Below are 20,246 nucleotides of genomic sequence, written 5' to 3' on the forward strand. Positions count from 1 at the left end.
AATATGGTGTGGTTATTGTGCTCCAGTATCAGCCAGGATGAAGGGGAAACAAAGTAAATCCAACACAATGGAAAGAAAGCAGAAAAGAATCAGTAATTTAAAAGGAACACCTGCAGTTCTCAGAAATGGACCATGTAAATGGAACAGAAAAGTTGGTGCAATTACTTCTCCTCAGCTTCCTTCCTTGTTAAGCAGTGACTAGGTATGAACAGGAGAGAGCCTTTATTGGGTAAGACCAAGGGTCCTTTTCTGCCAGCTGTAGATACTTGCAGTATGATATCATGTAAAAAAAGCAGTGATATTTCCTGTGTGATCCTGGGGCTTCACAGTCTCCTCCAACATCTATTTGACTGGATATAAGTCTTTGGAAATGTGTGAAGGAGTGCTAAGGATTTGATTTTATTTTCAATATAAGCATTTAAAAGGCAAAATAAATATAATAAAGGTTTGTGACAATATCCATCTTTTTTTCACCTGAAATATAAATGAGACTTGATTTGTTCTTCTAATAATCTTCAGGTTAAAATTGTTTATGGCAACGCACACAAAGCCTCTTTTCCATGTCAGAACAGAAAGCCAAAGCAAATTACACATTATGTGATTTTAGGCTGTAAGAGGAAACAGTGAAATCAACCAAGAAGAAAAATGCTACAGTGAAAAAAAAAACTCATAACAGAAACCCAAAAAACTCTTCAGCAGTAAAATATACTAGTTTTCAGGGATTCTGAAATGGAAAATTATCCTCGGTGTATTGTGTTTATCCTAAAACAACAGCTCTTTTTTGTGAGAAATTATTCAGATAATGACAGTCCTACAGATGAAGACTATAGAGATGCAGACTTATAGAGAAGACTGCGGGTGATATCTTTCAGGCTATGAAAAAGTTCATAGATATTCTGCAAACGGGAACTGTGAGTACTTTATCTAGACTCTTCTAACACCTTTTTCTGCTTCAGTAATGCAAGCTACAATTATTTCCCCAGGAAAATCACCCAGCATGGGCTGGATGGCAACCATATTGCCAGCAGTTCTGCCTCCTCCTTTGTAATTTTCTGCATGGGGCATCTACAGCTAGCCAAGTATGGGCCTTTTTTTTTATGACTCACATTAAACTCTTACTAGCCGTGCTTTGGCTTTCTCCCACTTTTCTGTACCTACTGCAAGAGATTCAAATTGAGAGCTGCAAGTAGTCCATAGTGAATCAGAGAGTGATGACTCTCCTGTGTTTAGATATCTAATCTGAAAATTAGTCACAGAAAGTTACCCTCACTCCCTGGTAATTAAGGCAATTATATAAAAAGATATTAATCTCTTTCTGAGAATGTTGTGGAACTTAATTCACCAAAATTGTATGCTTTGAGAGTTTTACTTGAAAAATGGTATAGGAATCCAGTGCCTTATGTAATCAATCCTCCAGCATTCACAGGTAAAAGAAGATAAAAGGTAACAGCATGGCTTTCTATGTTACTTGTGTTTTGTAAGTTGTTAGCTTTTGCCACAAAGTAAAACTATTACATTGTATCCATATAATGTAGGAATAATGAGATGCAGATATGAATATTATCTTTATTAAGTTGCTTAAGAGGTAAAGCTGAGTGGCTTAGAGGATAAGGGACTGGGATTCATCTCAGAAACCCCAGCGGGGATTTAATTTGCAATCCACTGTAGAGACATTAGCTGCACAATACCTTACTCTAATCTGCCGATAGAGGGAAATTATTTACAAGCTATCAAAGGTATACCTTCCTTTGACAGGACAGTACCCCCCATACATACATGTTAAATCTTGTTATTTTCCAAGGTTGAGCCAATTTCAACAAAGAGCATTTGGCAAGCTTTAGTCCCAACTAGGTACATCTAAATATTTGTATTATTTGTTAGTTGTAGCTATCTTCCTGTGATTTCCAGCACTTAAACTGGAGAATGCGGAATACGAAGCTACCTGCTTTGGAAATATCTCACTGAGGAGGGAGGTAAAGAAGGGATTCATATAGCTGATGGGTGCCAAAGGTATTGGGTAAACATTTGAACAGTATTGATATTTTCTTAACTAATGTTTGCATGCCTTTTCTGTTGTTACTATAGAAGTTACTAAACTGTTTTGGAAAGGAATAGGTCACCGAAGCATGTATAGACTTGCATATACAGATCTACCTGTATTGAAACAGTAACAATAATTCACAAAACCTGAAAGCCTATACATTGGTGACCTACATAAAGGACAAGTCTTCCTAATTTTATTTCTTAGGCACCTAAGTCCAGGGTTGCAAGCTTGCACAATTTCTTTTGCTCAGACAAAGAAATCAAACATCTATGCCAAAGTTTTCTCAACAAGCAGGAAGGAGAGAAGGCATTAAGTCTTTATTTGAATAGGCTGATGGTAAGGAAATTCATTCAGATTAGGGAAAATCGTATTTCTTTTGCTCCTTTCACTTTAGAATCCACATGAATACTCACTCTGCCAACCTGAGCATAGATGAAGGGCTGGAAATTATTCCATCTTTTCTTCTGAAGCTGAAATGATTCCCCTTTGTATGGAATAATTTAGTATCAACTGTACCAATCAAGATAAATAACACAACCTAGCAATCTGAGTATCATTCATCCATGTTGAGGAAAAGAAAATTCTACCCTTGCTCCAAAAATATTTAATATGAAACACTTAAACATGTAATTGTCTCTTCCTTATACAAGGAATGCCTTATATGTTGAATAGTTAAAAATACTTATGCATTCTGCTAGAAAGTGCGGTTTTGTGATTAAGGCATTAAATTGGCTTTCATGAAGCCTAATTTCAAATCTAAGGTCCTGCCTAGAAATATCTGAGTAAGGCCTCTGCACACAACCATTCAGTTTCCATTTGTCTTGCAAACTAAAGTTTCCACTTCCAGAAATCAGGGAGAAGAGAAGTGTGCATGTGTATTATTGCTTATCTGCACTCGAGTCTCATTTTAGATGGAGTAAAAGGAAATCCCTGGCTAACAATACAGCTGTAGCTTCAATGACAACTCTTTTCAACCTTGGCAAAATCACTTTATCTCAGTTCTCACCTGTTACAGTTTTGCTTATTTAAACTGTAAGCTCTGCAGAGCAGAAAACTTCTCCTATTACACGTAAAGCGTTTTGTAAGAAATTGCATACTATATGATCCTGATCATTGCTTGACCCAGTAGATGCTACTGTTGTATAAAAAAAAAACGTGGCCAGGCGAGGCCACCAGGTAATGAAAATTGCTGCCATTTGATTATTTTTTTTGTTGCCTGTTTCAGTTCAGTTCACAGTAAGTCTGCAGTCCATCAGAAAACCACAAATCCATTTTATTGTTATTCTGGATGATCATTTCCCACGGTGATGTCAGGAGCCAAAAGGACATTAGTGTTCTCAGGCCTTGAAATTACTCCTCCAGGCAAGAGGGAGGCATGTTGGGGGATCTGTCTGTATTGCACTATTATTGGCAAGGAGGCTTTTATCTCAAAGGCTGATGATCCCATACAGAAACTCATTGATTCCCATAGCTAACTCTCCTTGACTTCAAAATGGCCCACAATTATACTTTCTGGTTTTAGTTAAGGTTGTTGGTAGGTTATAAATTTCCTTATGGAAATAAAGGAAATTGCACATTACAGAGTACTGCTCTAGGCCACTTCTTCAATTTTAATGAATTTCTATTAAAATTAAATTAATGTTTTTTACCATATAATCTCCTACAAATAAAATACTACACATGACAAAAAGAAGAAATGCAGGAGTTTTCCAGGAACTTAATATATAACTTAATAATATACATGTGGCTGAGTGAACTTAATATACATCAGGCAATAGGTGATAAAAAATCAAGAGGGAAGACATGGACAACTTTTAGTTTTACATAATAAAGTCCACTCTGCTGATTGCCATCTTATTACATTGCATCAGAGATTAAACAAAAAATATTTTTTCCAGCTGTTACCCTAAAAATGAACTGAACACATGAAGTACATGAAAAAGGGCAAATCATAAAAACACACACGTACATTCACCTGTATTTCTTTGTTACTTTCAGTCCACCTGCCCATCACTGAACTATTCATATGTAACTGCACTCAGTATTATTATACAGTAGCTTCTCAGCTCATAAAATATTGATTCAGGTTTTTTATCGTATATCGTTCTTGAACTTTGATCTTTCATACTTAGTGCTGCCTTGATGAAATATTTAGAAGTACAACATTTTCCACGTGAAAGGTAAATTTAGTTTTTTTTTATGGTAGCCTCTGTTAATGCACTGCTTCGACCCACAGGAGACCCAAGCTGAACTCTGTCTTGGTCACATTTAGTTGAAAATTGAGTTTGCAAAAACCCTCCATCCCAAAGAAACATTTTTTTTTTTTTAAGGTAAAGGTCAGTTTTGTGTCTTGGCTGGAGTAGGCTTACCACTGACTTTCACAGTTACTTCCCAGCAGAAAAAAATGTATTATCTATATGATAAAACAAGACCCCCAACTTACAAAAAAAACCAAACCAAAACAAAAAAACCCCACATTCTACATACATTCATAGGCATTGAATGTTGTCAAGTAATTATGCCAAAATAAATAAAACTACTGCAACATCTCCTTTACAAATTTCATCAGTTCATATATTCACAGTAACAAACAAGGTATTCTCCTGAGTTTGGGAACTGATGAAGTCTCAGTACATAGCTTGTGGCTGAGTGAATTCGCCATCTAGGAACATGCAAGGTCCAGCTAAAGCTTTTTCAAGGTCTCGAGGACTCACAAGAGTTCTGTCCATCACAGTTTCTCTGATAGCTGGTAGGAGCCTTTCTCACAGTATAAGTCTCTTGTCTCCACCTAGCCACTAACTTTCATTAAACCTGTAGAAACTCAATTAGTTTTGAGACATTTATCTCCTTGTTGTATTTGGTTGGAAGGGGTTTTGGCTGAAAGCTGCCAAGCTTCACAGGACAGAGAGACAGGGTGGCACACAGACAGACATACACGTATCCAGAGTAAGCACAAACACCTGCTTCTGTTCTATTTCAGCTGTGTAAGTCAGGATATGATACTGAAATCAATAGAGCAGTATATATTTAAGAAAATGTACAAAGAATAAGATAATCTATTCCATTTTCTAGTTTTGTTTTATATTTCAAAAATAGGATTTCATATTACCCATTTTGAATATGCTGCACACAGGCCTTGATTAAGACAAGCTATTTGGACAGACAGAAGTGAAGAAGCAGAGAATACAGTCTCGAGGTTTTATCACTCTGAATTTGAAATTTGAATTTGAAATGTGTTTGGGAGATGCTACTAGGTTTCTGTATACAGTGCACTGACTATTTTCAATAGGATACTTTTTTTTTTTTCTTTATTTTAAATCAGAAAAGTAATGGGAAGACTGGAGTCAGTGTTGTAATTGATATGCAGAACAGGGATTTACTTCAACTTTAATCGCTTAGAAGTTACAACTCTACTCATTTAATCACCTGGGCTTTCCTCATACCCAATGGAGAAAGATACATGGGAGGAATTAAAGCCTCAAAATGACCGTCTCTTCATAGCTTAAGGATTTGATGCCTACATGGCGAGCTTTTAGATGGACAAAGTTAGGTTAGAAGCACCTCACTCTTACAGAGAAGCAAATTGAATCTTCGAACATCAGGATGAATTTTCAGTATCTGTAAGTTCCGTAGATTTGTTCCCATAACAATATTAAACCCTTTATTACCTGGACAAGCCCAATAATTAATGGCTTGTCTGAGGACTGTGGTTTCAAAAACCTTTAGCACAATGGCAAGTTTGCTTCTTTTTACAGTTGGCTTTTACACTAGATACAAAAGATGCTCTCCAGACATCAGAAAGCTAGGATACCAAGTAATCTCTGAGTATGCACATAACTTCATGTAAATCACAGGAAAGGTAAGAAAAAATGGATAGAAAAGGGAAATAAATATAGTTTGCTGCACAACTCTGTGCAGCTTTATTCAGGAGGATAATAATGGCTGTATCACTAAAATCAAAATTTCATGGAAATGAAATAATGAAAGCTTAAAAGAAAGTCTTCAAATTAAAGTATATGCTATCTACCAGACACAGATTTCATTCAAAGTATTTCTATAGATTGATACCATAAACTCAGTTTCACATAATGTAACATCTGTGTTTATTTTACTGAGACTGCTGGAATGTTAAAAAAAAAAATAATATATATATATATGTGTGTGTGTGTTTCTTTTGACAGCAACAGATCATTCTTTAAAAAAACCCCAAACAATGCTTTTGTTTTTTATTTTTACCTATTCTATCAGCTTCTAATGTAAGAAACTTTTGGGGCAGAATTAGCACACTACACAGATGCACAGAGATCTGTCTTACCTTCTGGCTCCCTGATCTTACGTCCTGCTGCAGATTTTCGTAGCACACTCCGTCCTGAGTTGAACAAGCTAGTTAACTCATCAAGGGGACTGGTCAATGACCTTGAGTTTGTAGGGCTGTATGGAAATGAAGATGATGAATTTGAGTTCAATTTCCTGTGATCTGCTCTTGCCACCTTTGGAGAATAAGGCAGTTTGGAGAATGGAGAAGATGAGCATCCAAGCTGAGCAGGATTTGGTCTCTGAGGTACTTTTGACAGGTCTGAGTTTGTACCTGTTTTCCCTGTATTAATCAGGAAACTAGAACAAGTCTCTGGAGGGAATGCAAAATGTGTGGAAGCCCGGTAGGAAATAGGAGGTGGTACAGGAGGAGGGGGTGGTGGGAGAGGTGGAGGTGGTGTGGAAGGAGGAGTCACTTTGCTGGAAACATTGAACACAACCAAGCCTGGAGATGCTGGTCTTTCATTCTCCCCTTTTTGGCTTTTGGAGTACTGTGGTGATAATGGACTTGAGCCTTCTGACTGCACAGGGTATTTTAGGTTGGTTTCCAAGACAGGAAGCTTTTTGACTTCTAGTGGTGTTAGAGGTGATTCATCAGAAGCAGGTGAACATGTGACAGGGGTTGGAGGAAACACAAGAAGTGGTGGCCTGTGGGGGAGCAAGTTAGGGAAAGGGGCTGGAATGTCACATGAGTCTTTGTAGATCAAAGCTGCTTGACTGTTTCCATCCAATGTTCCATCTTCAATGTTAACATTTTTTTTGCTTTCAAACAACAGAGGAGGAGATCCAGTCACTACTGGAATTATTCCACTACCATTGCTTCCTTCTTCTGGTAGAAAATACTTCATTTCTTCATATACAGACTCTCCTTGTTCTGGGCTTTCTGCTTCAGCAGAAATGCTTTTCATTGCATTCCCTACCATTTCAATATAGACTGGCTCATTTTCCTCCTCTTCTTGTGACATATAGAGACTTAACACTCCATGTTGTGGTCCGTCAGCAGAAGCTGCTCTCTGTACTGTCACAGCGTCATAGCCACCTGGTTTAGCTACTGTGCTTGCCTGTTTTACATCCCCAGGCTTTTGGCCAGGTATTTCCTCATAAGAGCCACTAAGTTTTGTATTAGGACTTCGTTTTGGTTTTCTGGGAGGTATTTTTTTCATGGTACTATAGTCATCACTGTGTGGCCTTGGACGGGTCAGTACTAGGAAAGTGAGAAAGGTCTGTGTTATTAACAGATCAAAGTCATTTTTTTCTTACACAGGTCTAGTACTTTAACCCTTCAAATGTTGCCTATATAGTTTTACAATGAGAAGCAGTCACAAACACAGGGATTCAATCAAAAGAATAAATATGTCAAGGAACTAAATGCAGAACCTTCAGCTTCCAAACCACAAGCCTTTGCTGCCTGGGCATATAATCTGTTCTGGTAATTTCTACTGCCACTAAAAGATGAAAACTTACACCTGTGGAGATATCTTTTGAATCCCAATGTTCACTCTAAGTTCTGTAACACATGGAAATATTTCCTTGATATTCCTTTTGTACCAAGGGAGAGGGGCGTGCTTTTAATTAGGAGTTTCAGCATGATGCTACTTTGACACACGTTATTGCCAGTAACGGAAGCACCCCCCTTTTATGTAATATCTATGAAACTCTAATTATAGGCAGATATTATATCTATCTCTTCTTCTTTTGTACTGCGAGAGTGGAAATAATTTATGAAGTTAGGAAATCCTGTAGCCTAAGGGCAATTCCCCAACAGAGTATACAGTTAACTAAACTAGATGTCTTTTCACAGCCTCCAGGCACATATGGAGCGGAGAGGCTAGATAGCTAGGTGATTGGTCTTTTAAGATCAAACTTAGGTGGAGTAAATCAGAGCTGGTTTTGGACAAAGAGTCAGGAAACTGACATAATTCTTGGAGAATGAGCATACGGTAGGGAAACTGGCCCTATTGTTTCATACATATGAGAAGAATTCTGAAGTTGTTTTGTGAGTGTGTACAAGCAGTAGTGTTAAGACCACACACACATATATAAATTGTCATTCTTTCAAAAACCTCTGCTAGAGCTTTCTGGTTATATCAATCATCTTGTGCAGACCTGGGCGCTGAAAGCTGAAATGACTACAGAGCTCCTTAAACCACATTAGTTTAAAAATATATTGGACACAGCTCATCTCTTCTTACACAGAGCTTGAACAAGCAAGGAAGAGGTTAAGAGAGATGGACTTGCATCTAACGAACTGGACAGGAGAACAGTAATTATTTTGCAAGAGGGAGATGCAAAGGTTTCCATCCATTGTATGCAGGATTAGAGAATGGTTATACATAGCTTTAAACCCAACCTGAAGGATCTTCCCTGATAAGCCTAGAGGATCCTTTACACAAAGCATGACAAGTCAGGCTTATTAAGGAAAAGCAGAATGCATTCCCTCCCCCCCGCCTTCATCTTCCACTCATTCATTTCAAGGGTGAAGGAGGATAGAACAACTGAACTCAAAACCATTCTACATGCGCTATAATGCATTGAGACACTTTGGGACTTTCATAGCACTTTCCTTCTAAACAAAAAATTCACTGTAAGCAAGTTTTGGCACAAACATAAACCGCTGAATGCATAAGCTATTCACGTGAACACAGAGAAAAAGTAGGAGAAAGGTTAATGTTTAACTTGCTGAAATTCAAAATTGGAGCATTCTGTTTTAGTGATGCAAGGTATTCTAACATACAGTTTAAAAGGTGAAATAAAATGGTCAGTGGGCTAGAATAGCTCAAGTTGACAGAGATCATTTATCTCTAGAGAGAGTTCTGCAAATAGGTTTTGGTTGTTGACAAACTAGGCAATTAAAACACGTGAGTATTATTTGCTGATTTGGAAACCAATGACAAATTGACTGGTTTTATTTACTGCCACTGAAATATTTCGGGGAAGCGGGGCTTTTCAAAGGCGCTTGACTGTGTTTAAAAGGATCAAAGGGAAAAGAATAAATCAATAACCTAGAGTAGCATTTGCGACTGTTTCTCCCTTTATGCCTAACCTTCATTAGCGGTTTCCTTAGAAGCTGCCGACAAGCAAGCACTAACAGCCTCGTACGAAGCGCTCAGTCGTGTGTTGGGGTCCCTCTTTGGTTTGGGAGGAGGCTGTTTCCTTGGTGATGGCAGGCTATTGCTATCGTCCATGCTGAACACAGAGTGCAGGGAGGGGGATCTGATGGATGACCCAGCCGCAGAATGTACCAAGCCGTCCACTGCCATGGGGACGGGGACGGAGCTGGAATGAAAGTGCTTAGGCGTTCGACAGCCGGCAAAGCTGTCCTCAGAGACCTTCCCACCCTTGTCTTCAGCTCTGAAAACACAGAAAAGAGGCCCAGATGCATTATTCAAGTGATAACAATGAACCTGTTCATGCAAACATAACAACAGCTTTTTGGTAAACAATCTCACAACTCCCCTACTGTGTCGAGGGGATGTGTGTAGTAATCTTCTGACAAACAAATCCAGAGCAAGCTGCTAGCTTTCTTCCATTTCCTGTTTCATGATAAATCAGGACACTGGCCCTTTTTCACACAAATGCAGCCTTCCTTAAGCAGTTTCATACTGTTGATCAGACATTCACTGAATGCATTGTTCACACTTTGATTGTTACATACAATCAAAAGCTGGGTTTTCAATCTGAATGATAATTTCTGGGAAATCCATTTTAATAGAAAGTTACTGAGGCAGCAAATGCTGAGCCTTTATCATTATTTTCTAAAAAGACAACTATAAATTCTATTTAGATAATGCAAATCTTTAAAGTATTAGATGACCTTTTTATCCAGCTACATCAGCTGCTCGAACAACTCCACCCAGATATCTATATATCTCCCTGTTTAAGCTTAGTTATCAGTTATCATTTTAATAATATTAATTATGACCTTATGTTCAGTCATTTCAATAGCAGTTTTGGAGTTTTACTTATTCCATTTTTTTCCCTGTTTCTTTTGCTATTTCAGAACATATTGAGAAATTATGTTTATGAGCTGCTTCTAACCAACTGATTTTTAACAAAAATTCTTCTAAAATTTTATGCCTCCAAAAATCAAAACGTTGCAAACCTTTGAACTTGGTGGTAACTCAAAGGTAACTTGGTAACTTGGTACCTTTGAGTGGTAATGTTTAGATAGAAGATGCCTATACTATCATTTCACAAACAAATCCCCAAGCATTTGGTTTTTTAAACTCTATTTCTGCATGGCAAATCTCCAGCAGAGCTGGAATTCATGCACAGGATATAGCCAGCTGCCCATGTAGTAAATGAAATAGCTAAAGATGAAAGCATGGTGCTCAGTGGATAATTTGTTTTCACTGTAATGTTTAATTACAGTCTTTCCTACAAAGGCATTTCCTTCAGTATGTAATCACTGGGATATTTGGAGCTAATTAAGCAGATGCACTGCCATTTTCACTTTAATAAAAGTCACTGACAAAAGCAATGAAAGCAAAGGGAGTTGTTCTGGACAAAAATTAAGTTCCCGTGGAAAAATAAACATTTATATGTCCAGCAAGTTATAAACACATTCCTGCTACAGACACATGCCTATTAACTGCAAATGCTACCTCTGGCCATTCAGGTGTCTGAGAGAAAAGCAATCAGGGACTCAGTTACTAGAGAAAGCCTCTCTAGCACTTGCGGGATTTGTAAAGTAGGCACTCCTGAAAATTGTGATGGCAGTTAAACAAAAAACATTTGCTTATTTTTAAATAAGAGGAAAGAATCCTCCTCACAACCAATATATCTAGTTCAATGCATAATCAAGACTTCTTAGTCTGGACTTTACTGTGTTTTAACACCTTGCTAGCTGTTTTTCATTATCTTAGCAATTTCCTAATTTTGGAATTTGAAGTTAACGGAAATTTTCTTCTTTTTTTGTTTGGTTTGATAAAAGTTCAATGATAATCTATTTATCTTAGAATTAAAAAATATTTCTGTAAAATATAAATGCCTCGGAGAGCTGAATAAGTTTCTAAAAAGCTCTGTGTCCCCTGAATAGGATATAAGGGGTATCCGTAAGTTTCTAGATTTGATTACCTGACACACAGAAAAAAATAGTGTCTAACATTTCTTTGGGTTGAGTATATTCTTGAGAATCCTCTTGCAACTCCTCAGTCACTCCTAAGCAGGGAAGGCAATCACTAAAATTGAAGGAATTAATCCTCATCTTACCTTTTGTGGCCTTCTTCTGGTCTGTTTCTGGCCTCTAACTTTTCCCTGTGGTAAGCAGCGTTCATCTCATTGCGGAGACGGTCATTTTCCCTAGCAATGTCAGAAGCATTTTGAATGACCAAGGCATCATATGTTTTCAATCCCATATCCTCAGCGTTCTGCAAGAAGCTTTTAATTGAGGTGACCTCTTGCTGTTTGATGTTCATCTTCTGTAGCAAACGCTGACGAGCCAGAAATCCTCTTACAACTACCATAACAGAAGGAAAAATTATGCACCAAAGAAAGACAACTAATTAATTAGTCAATAACTTAATATTACTGTGTGTTCTGCTGTAAACATGAGCAAATAAGTTCAGTCAACCTCTTACCCAAAGAACTGAAGAAATGTGACAGTATATAAAAAACATACTAAAATGGAACTCTTTCTGTTTTCTACTGTCAGTGATTAGAACAAAGTAGTGATAGTAAATTAATTCATAAATTTGAACTATCAAAACTCAAAATGTTTACCTTCACTGAATGTTATTTTTTATTACATTACAAATAGAAACTTGGATCAGTTGGCTACTGATTGTGAAAGCATACCTTTACACTGCAAAGGTCAAAAGATCATTTGTTTCAAAATAAAACCCCGAATAAATGATTGTTGCATTGAATACAGTAGGAATTAAAATATCATTTGCTTTTTGGCTGGCTTAAAAAAATGCTTTAAATATTTTGGTTTACCTAAAAAAATTGAAACCGACACGAGATTTTTTTAATGAGACTTATAGACCTTCTGTTGCTCATTTCCTTTTAGCAAAAATAGATTAATTTAATGCAAATTTCTCAAATGTATCTGTCACATCATGTCTGCATTTTTCAGTTTAAAATTTTCATCTGCATTGCATCAGCTTTATGTATCTATTAGGTCTATTTTTCACACTCTTTATCAGCCTTATGTTGGGAGAAGATTTTGGTGTATCCCCAATATATAATAGCTTTTTGTACTACTTTTCTAAGTATGTAGATTTGTTACAAGAAATTCTACTCAACCTGAATACTACCTAGTCCCCTGAATTACCCAGCTGATCAGAAACACACGGCACAGGGACCTTTGTGGCCATGATTAACTTGGCACCAAATTAATCACTCCACCTGCAAAAGGGTGGTATCGGTATTCTCTGAGCATATGTTTTGGCTTAGAATGAAGAGATACGCTAACTAGAAGTGCTTTATTTGTCAGGGTTGGGTTTTTTTTTTTTTAAGTTCCACAAGATCCTGATTCTTTCCAGATCTAGAATAGCTGCTGTGAACTTCATAGGGAAGAACTTGTTTTAGAATTATTTGCCTGTTGCCTGAAATATTGTTGATTTTCAGTACATCAACTTACACATTTCAAAAATAGGTTGAACTTCATCATTGCTTATTATGGTTACTCTCATTCTGGTGACTGAAAGTTTTTCATAAGTGAAGTCAGCAGGCAATAGCCTGTATAAAGATGTTAGTTTGAGTTTGGGGGAAAATACTGAAAATGTCAATATTAAGACTGGGAGGTAAAAAAATGCTAAAATGCATTAGGACTTTTTAACAATGTAATTAAGTTTCAGCCTTGGGAACACTGTAGGACAACATCAAATGACAAAGAGTCAAACTGAACTAATCTAAAGGAAAAATGTAAACAGAGAAAGACACAATTAGTCTTTTGTGAATGTAAAATGTTATTAAATAAAATAAACAGCTAAAACAGAGGGCAATGTAAAGTATTTTCTACCACCGTCTATGACCTTATTTAGATATTTAAAATAAGATTTTTTCTAGAGGTGCTCACTGCACAGCTGATAAAATATAAGAAAGGTAAATGTTAACATACTAGTACTGATCCTTTCCAATTTTTCCAAACCACTGGGTTTAGAAACGTTCAAATTCAGGCACTTTGAGATTATTTATAATGAACAACTTTGAAGGTTTACATTTTTATAATCACAGTCAGCCATGCCATTTTCAATCCCTTTAGTTACATTCTATAAAATCTGACTTATTTAAACCCTGGAACATTATTGCACTTACCCAATTTAGTTGAAAAGGAAATTAATAGTACAGTTATTTGTTGACAATTTTATGAGAGTATTCACATTGGATATACATGTTACTAAGTCTGAATTCATAATGTTGCTGTTGCAAAGGTAATGAATACGTGCATAGAACATTATCAGAGCTCACTGCTCACAAGTACAAAAAATTCAAAAGAGCTTAATAATAAAAAATTGTTCCCTCACTTCCAGTATTTTCTTTAAACTTATCTGCTGCAGAGCAGATAAGGTATTTGAAAAATGGTTAAGCATCAAATCCTGGATGACTTGGGAAAAAAGCCTGTATTTTAAAGTAACATTTTCCCAAGTGTGTATGTATGTGTGTACTTTAACCTTGACAAAAAAAAACCAGGGTTGGTAACACCACTAACGTTGGTTAGGAAAAGGAAATACAGAGGTTAGTCCTCTGGCAGGATTGTTAGCGGGCAACAACACTGCAGAGTAGCCTGCTAGGACGGTCCGGTAAAATGATATCCAGTACAGGTAGATGTAGCATTTGGAGAACGTACAGCTACTCTGAACTATACACTTCCATCAAAACTGAGATGTTTTGAAGAAACATTCAACAAAGTTTTTCCAGGAAGGGATGGCAGACAGACACCCCTCTTTTGCACACATTTTCAGGAACTGAGTAGCTCAGGTTTTCGTAAGAAAAGGGACATTTCACCGCATTTCCTTCTCTATAAGAAGAAAACTTTTTTTCATTTCTTTCTCTATAAGAAGGAAATGCGGTGAAATGTCCCTTTTTATAAGAACATTTGAAAGATTTTGTCTTCAGGTCAACACAGAACAAAAATCCAATTTCATAACCTCAGAAACTCCTGTGAAATGAAATTGTCGTCTCTTAGACCTTCATTGCTCAGTTTCATCTGCTACTGTATGGCTACTAAGATTGCTTCTGAACTTGCTCCTCACTTATGTAGATCTAAAATAATTCTCACTTATGCAAATTAAAATAATTGAGGTTAGCACCCACAGGGCAGAAGAATATCTACTTCTTTACAGTTCATCTAAGGATAAAGATCAAAATAATCGAAATTCAAGTAGACCATGGATCTGGGTTATGTGAGAAATGTATTAACTATTGTGTATACAATGTCTTAAAGCTAATTCCTAATCTACATGAACTCTAATGGAAGAACTTCAGCATGATGGATTTTCCTACAGGTACAAATAATTTTCTCAGTGATTCAATAAGGTCAAAACTTCCCATATGTAGTTCTCATACCTGTGAAAAAAATATGACAAAGTCCCTAAACTCACAGATACATTTTTAAATAAAAAGTGTTTCTACACATGCTTTCACTTTAGTTTGACCCCTTTCTTTGCCTGCATATGTTAACTTTCAGGATAATAAAAAAAAGACTTATCTGGCTTGTCTTTTTTTTGGTTTTGCCCAAACTTATGGTAATGCTGAAGTAAGAATGAGGTAAAAACAGTTGATAAGAATTTTGGACCACATCTATTTTCCCTTTAAGTTAAATTCTTATATCATATATGGGACTGATACAGACTGATACAGAAATTATTGACTAGTTTTGCTATTAGTCAATACACCGTCAAGAGAGATTTAGCTTCCAAAGTCCTCTGGATGCAAAGGATGAGGGGAGAAAAATGTGAAAATGCAGCAGGACAAATATAATACCATTACGCACTAAACATCACCATCCCAGTTTAAAAGTCTATGGATCCCAATTTTGGGATTACATAAGAACAACGCACAGGTACCATACGCTATTCCTAGCCTTCCTGAGCTCTTTGGCACGCTAAGTCTGCAAGTCTACAATTGTGCTTATTTGCAAAGGGCAGTTTATTTGATGAGCTAATGTAGTCAAATGGATGTCATGCAAGTTCTTGATTTTCTCAGGTTTCCCAGACCATAAAAAACATGCAGATTAGTGATAGCTTTGATAAAAGCTTTGAATGCATAGTTTTGGTGGAAATGACTTTTCAAGTTAGCCTAATTGAGGTGGGCTAGAAGCAAAACCAAAAGAAATATTTCAGTAAGGAGCCAAGAAGACCTATTATCTTCACTCTTCAGGCAGAGTTTGGCAGATGTCTGTTCTCTCACCTCTGCAAAACATGGACATACCTGAGGATGTTTTACATTTTGGTGTAGGGTTATATTAAAGCACTCTGTTTGCAAATTGGACTCCGAAAGGTAAATGTTTCCTTTCTCTGTTAAGTCAGCACAAGAAGGGAAAGAGGATAAATCACTGTTGCTTTGCTAAATGTATGAATACAACAGGGTGATTCGCACAAAAAATGAAGCACAAGTTATACGCTCAGCTGAACTGTGGCCAGCGTTAACTGTCACTCTCCACATTCATTCCTGAACTGCCATGATTTTGATTCCACTTGCTTCAAGTTTTCTCTTGGTCTCCTCTTTTTCACTACACCCTTACAGTGAAGAACAGATAGTTAAAATGAAAAAGGTTTATATATTCTTACGTGCAATATTATGTAGCTGATTAAAAAACCCCCCAAGATAAATCTTTGTCTTTTTAATTTCCTTTAAAAAGGTGATAATGGGAATTGTTGCAGACATCAGCCAATTAGATAAATAATGCATTGTGTGAAGGAAGCCTTTCCAAACAAAGCAATATTCACATTTTCAGCAGTTATTTGAGATTTTGATGGGAAATGGAACAGAAGTAACAGGAAATCAGGAAGCAGTGGTTAATACCTCCTTTTAAAAATGTGCCAAAAAGTGTCAGTGTGACCTTAGTAAAAATGCAGGCATAAAAGGGAGGAAAAAATGTCTAAACATAAAAAACTAGTAGTCAAATATGAAAGCTGTAAGAAAAGGGGATAAACATATTAAATTATTAGCTTTGTATTCACTGTCGATATATTTTAACACATTGCAATTTTGTATCATTGTTATGCTGATTTGCAGAAGAAGTTAAAGGTGATATTAATGCCTTGAAAAATCACTAAATATACTCTAAAAAGAAAATATTCAAGATCCCTAAGTTTTAATTACAGTCAACAGTTTGCCATAAAATTATGTTTGACAGACAGAAAGTGCAAGCATGACTAATGTTAATATAATCTCAAAAAATCTGTATAAGTAGTTAGCTGGATATATGTCTGTAGGGAAATGTATAAAATACAGCAACTACTCAAGGAGGAGAAAATTTTTTTGTGTTATGCAATATTCTGCTCAGTGTATTAAGTGACAGCTGAGGAATGCTTGTTCTGTAATTGTTACCTTTTTGGCAGGTTATAATTTTCTTCTGAAGCTGAAGGCACAAATCGTTGAGATGGTCAGCTTGCCAGTACTTAAGAAACACTTTTCGGACTCCTATCTAGAATACAAACAGCAGGGAAACCTTCACCATCAACAAAAAAGGCCAAAACAATGACAGGTAAATAACAATAGTACATATATAATCCAGCTAAGGGTTGAGATGAGATCTGCAATTTAAGAAAAGTACAATGTCAATACTTGTACAGAGAGGTGCTATCACTTGGTTGAATAAAAGATGTATTTGGGAAGGATGAGCAAGCAGTCAGACTCAAGTCCCCCTTCAGTTCCAAAACCATGCAGAACAAATACTACAATCTTCAAGTTAAATACAGGTTGGAAATAAAAGCACATTCTGAATGTAATTAGGCTAATATGTTACACAATGTAATAGAAAATAAGGCTTAGTTTTTGTAAAACAAGGGGATGTGGGCAAGGAGAAAGGTGACAAGCCTCCACCCATGTGGAGCAAAAAATGGTAACAGAGAGCTGTCATCTGTGCAAGAGGAAAAAATTAGCCTAAATTGGAAGGTGAGAGAAACTCACTGCTAGCAGGGAGAATGATTGCTGATGTCCAGCAAAATTATGAATCTTAGTTCCCAGGCTTGCCTGCTGAAGCTGTCCAGCAGGTCTCCTTTTAGAATTATGCCTCATTCAGAGACAGAGGTACTCATTTGTGAAAAATAATCTCCTAAATATTGACGGAGTTTATGAGCTTATTCTGGTGCTGACTAGTTGCTTAGTTTAACTCATCTAGTTCTAATAACAATCATTAGATGCTCTTCTCCCTTTACAGAAAAATTTAGCTTTAGTTAGACCAGAGGAAAACAGCTTCCTTTTGATACCTTTTGAACATGCTGAAACAATCCTTAAAAATTCTTCTCTGTATAAACTTCAAAGCATTCCTTTCTAATAGCCTTTAAAAAAACTAACACACATAAGCAAGCTACTCTACAAACAGTAAGTAACTAAAAAAAATGGGATAAATAATGGGCCTTTTAAACCATTTTCTTCTCAGGAATTCTGTATAAGAAACTTTTCTTCACTCCTTAGAAATAAAATTACCAATACCAGACAACTGTGCTATCCTGCGAAGATTATAGCTTCTGTCTAGCTATTCATTTTGCATGGCTAATAGGCATACTGATTAATTAATACAAGTCTGGCTGAAGTTGCAGAAATTCATTCCAACTCGTTTGTCAGCAGCTCACAAGCTCAGTCTCTTCTCATTGCACCATCCTGCTCCACCGTTGGTTTTTCAGTATAGATCTGGCAGACAGGAATCAGCAGGGAGATTGTCACACCTTTTCAACTACGTGTTTTTAATCCAGACACTAGTGCCTGATGTAGATCACTGGAAGTGATGAACTACTGAAAGCCAGGACATATATACCATGTCTCAACTCCATTAATAAAATTCAGAAATGACTGGGGCACATTTTTGTCCCTTCACTTCCCTTCGCTCTACTCTAGAGAGAAACTCTTTTAAATAAAATGTTTTTTAAAGTCTCTAATTCCAAGTTTGAGTTGTCAGAAAATGATGGTGCAACTGACTTTTAGTTAAAATCAGATGCACTCAAATGGCAAAATTAGAATTATTTCAATTTTTTTTTTTCTGTTAGTATCTCTTTTCCCAATGAAATAGACCTTTTGTGTTATTGCAAAGTGCGAGAAGGCAAAGTGATAAAACCCACATTTTACTTGTCTTGCCATTGTAGAAACTCATAAATAGGAAATAGGCTTTCTTTGCATGGTGAAAAATGCCTGGAAAATCTATCTTAGAAAACTGTGCAGCTACAGAAATGCTAGTATAACTTAGCTATTCCAGTGTAGCTCTTTTATTCAGGCCATCTATTCTGGAATAATCCTTCTGCTTACAAATTGGGAGTCATTATTCCAGAACAATATTATCTTTTCCTAGATCCTGTTTCTACACTGTTAGCTACTCTGGAAAAATTATGTCTTTATATTTACTTAATAGATTATAATGAGTGATGCCTTCCAATGTTCAGCTTCATCTGAGGCAATCTCACTGAGATCTCATCCTGCTCTCATACTCTGCTCTTAGGAACATACTGTCATCCTCATTTTCTTGACTGGAGACTTCAAACAGAAGTTTTCACTTTTCTTTCTGTGCTTTCAAAATTCTCTCTTTGCCCAGTTGTCTTAGAACTCTGACTTTCTTCTTCATTCATCATCTGCTCTGGAATCTGCTTCTTTCCCAGGGCTTGCTAAATTTTCTTAGGAATCTTTCCTTTTGTCCTCATTTTTTCCCACCTTATTTAATCAAAAAGTTCTAAGAAAAAGGGGCCAACCACGTCCTTCTCCAGTTTAAATTTTCGTCTCTTTTAGACATCCAGTCCTGTATCATGAACAAGCAAACTTTTACTGTTTTCCCAGCTAACCATGTCAATTTTCTCCTCTCTTCCCAACAACTATTCTATTTTGGTGCTTTCAACTTTATTCCAGGACACCAGAACGCCACCTTGACTCCTCCCACCACATCCACTCTGTCAGTAAACCCTGTGAATTCTTTAATAACTGCTCATCAAACAACCATTTTTTTCCATCCATCTTGTCAAAACACATATTGAACTTCCCTTATTACGAGCTTTGGCTACTAAATCCTCCATCGTCTTGTTCAAATTCTTGCTTAAATCCAGAATTCTTCTATAAGAATAACTGAATTATTATTCATATTGCTAACTGTAATTAAATTATCACGTAGTTATTATAATTACCATTTGTATCTGAATAGTTCTCAGACAACCAAAGCCTGGATAGAAATACTTAACAAAATCATATTCTTCTACTCTGATTATATTTTCTCTTTATACTCCACTTTTCCTTTCCACAAACCCTCTACATCACATTGGAGCCTTTTTTCCTCCCCTCTGTCGCAGGCCTATGCCAAATCATCCACTTTTTCCTCATTTCTGCCTCTTTCCCTCCATTCCTAAAAATGATGTTTCTCCTCTTACTTTCTCAATAGAAGTCTCTAGAGAAAGTAGAAAAGATGAAAAGTTACATTTTTAAATGTAAACCCTTAAAAAAGCCCTGATTAGCGGCAATGCCCGTGGCAAAACTAACAACCCCATTCTCAATTAGTCTCATAATTAACATCCAGGCTACATTTCAAGTGTGTAACTTAACTGAATATTGAATTGCAATTTATTTTGCAGTGTGAAGTCACAAAATCACAGTCAAGACAACTGCTTAAATTTATGGTCAGTTTAGCTACAAGTGTCTAGCATTGTAGAATAACGAAGCCAGCTAGGGGACACGCAAAGCTCTTTTCTCCTATCCTACATACTAGGAACAATGTAAATGGAGTTATTGTGGCATCACTTATGTG

The 20,246-nt window shown here is 36.6% G+C and overlaps 1 protein-coding gene across 1 annotated transcript in view; it reads right to left on the minus strand.

Annotated features, from left to right (window-relative positions):
* The window catches only part of MYO16 (myosin XVI), a 293,425-nt gene that overhangs the window by 36,961 nt on the left and 236,218 nt on the right, over nucleotides 1-20,246 (minus strand). The window contains exons 28-31 of the mRNA XM_074146466.1: nucleotides 16,856-16,952; nucleotides 11,570-11,816; nucleotides 9,402-9,709; nucleotides 6,360-7,562 (exon numbers count right to left, since the gene is read on the minus strand). Coding sequence (XP_074002567.1) covers nucleotides 6,360-7,562; nucleotides 9,402-9,709; nucleotides 11,570-11,816; nucleotides 16,856-16,952 — 1,855 coding nt within the window. The remainder of the gene's footprint in view (nucleotides 1-6,359; nucleotides 7,563-9,401; nucleotides 9,710-11,569; nucleotides 11,817-16,855; nucleotides 16,953-20,246) is intronic.

The sequence above is a fragment of the Numenius arquata genome, chromosome 1 (assembly GCF_964106895.1).
Source record: "Numenius arquata chromosome 1, bNumArq3.hap1.1, whole genome shotgun sequence".
NCBI lineage: Eukaryota > Metazoa > Chordata > Aves > Charadriiformes > Scolopacidae > Numenius > Numenius arquata.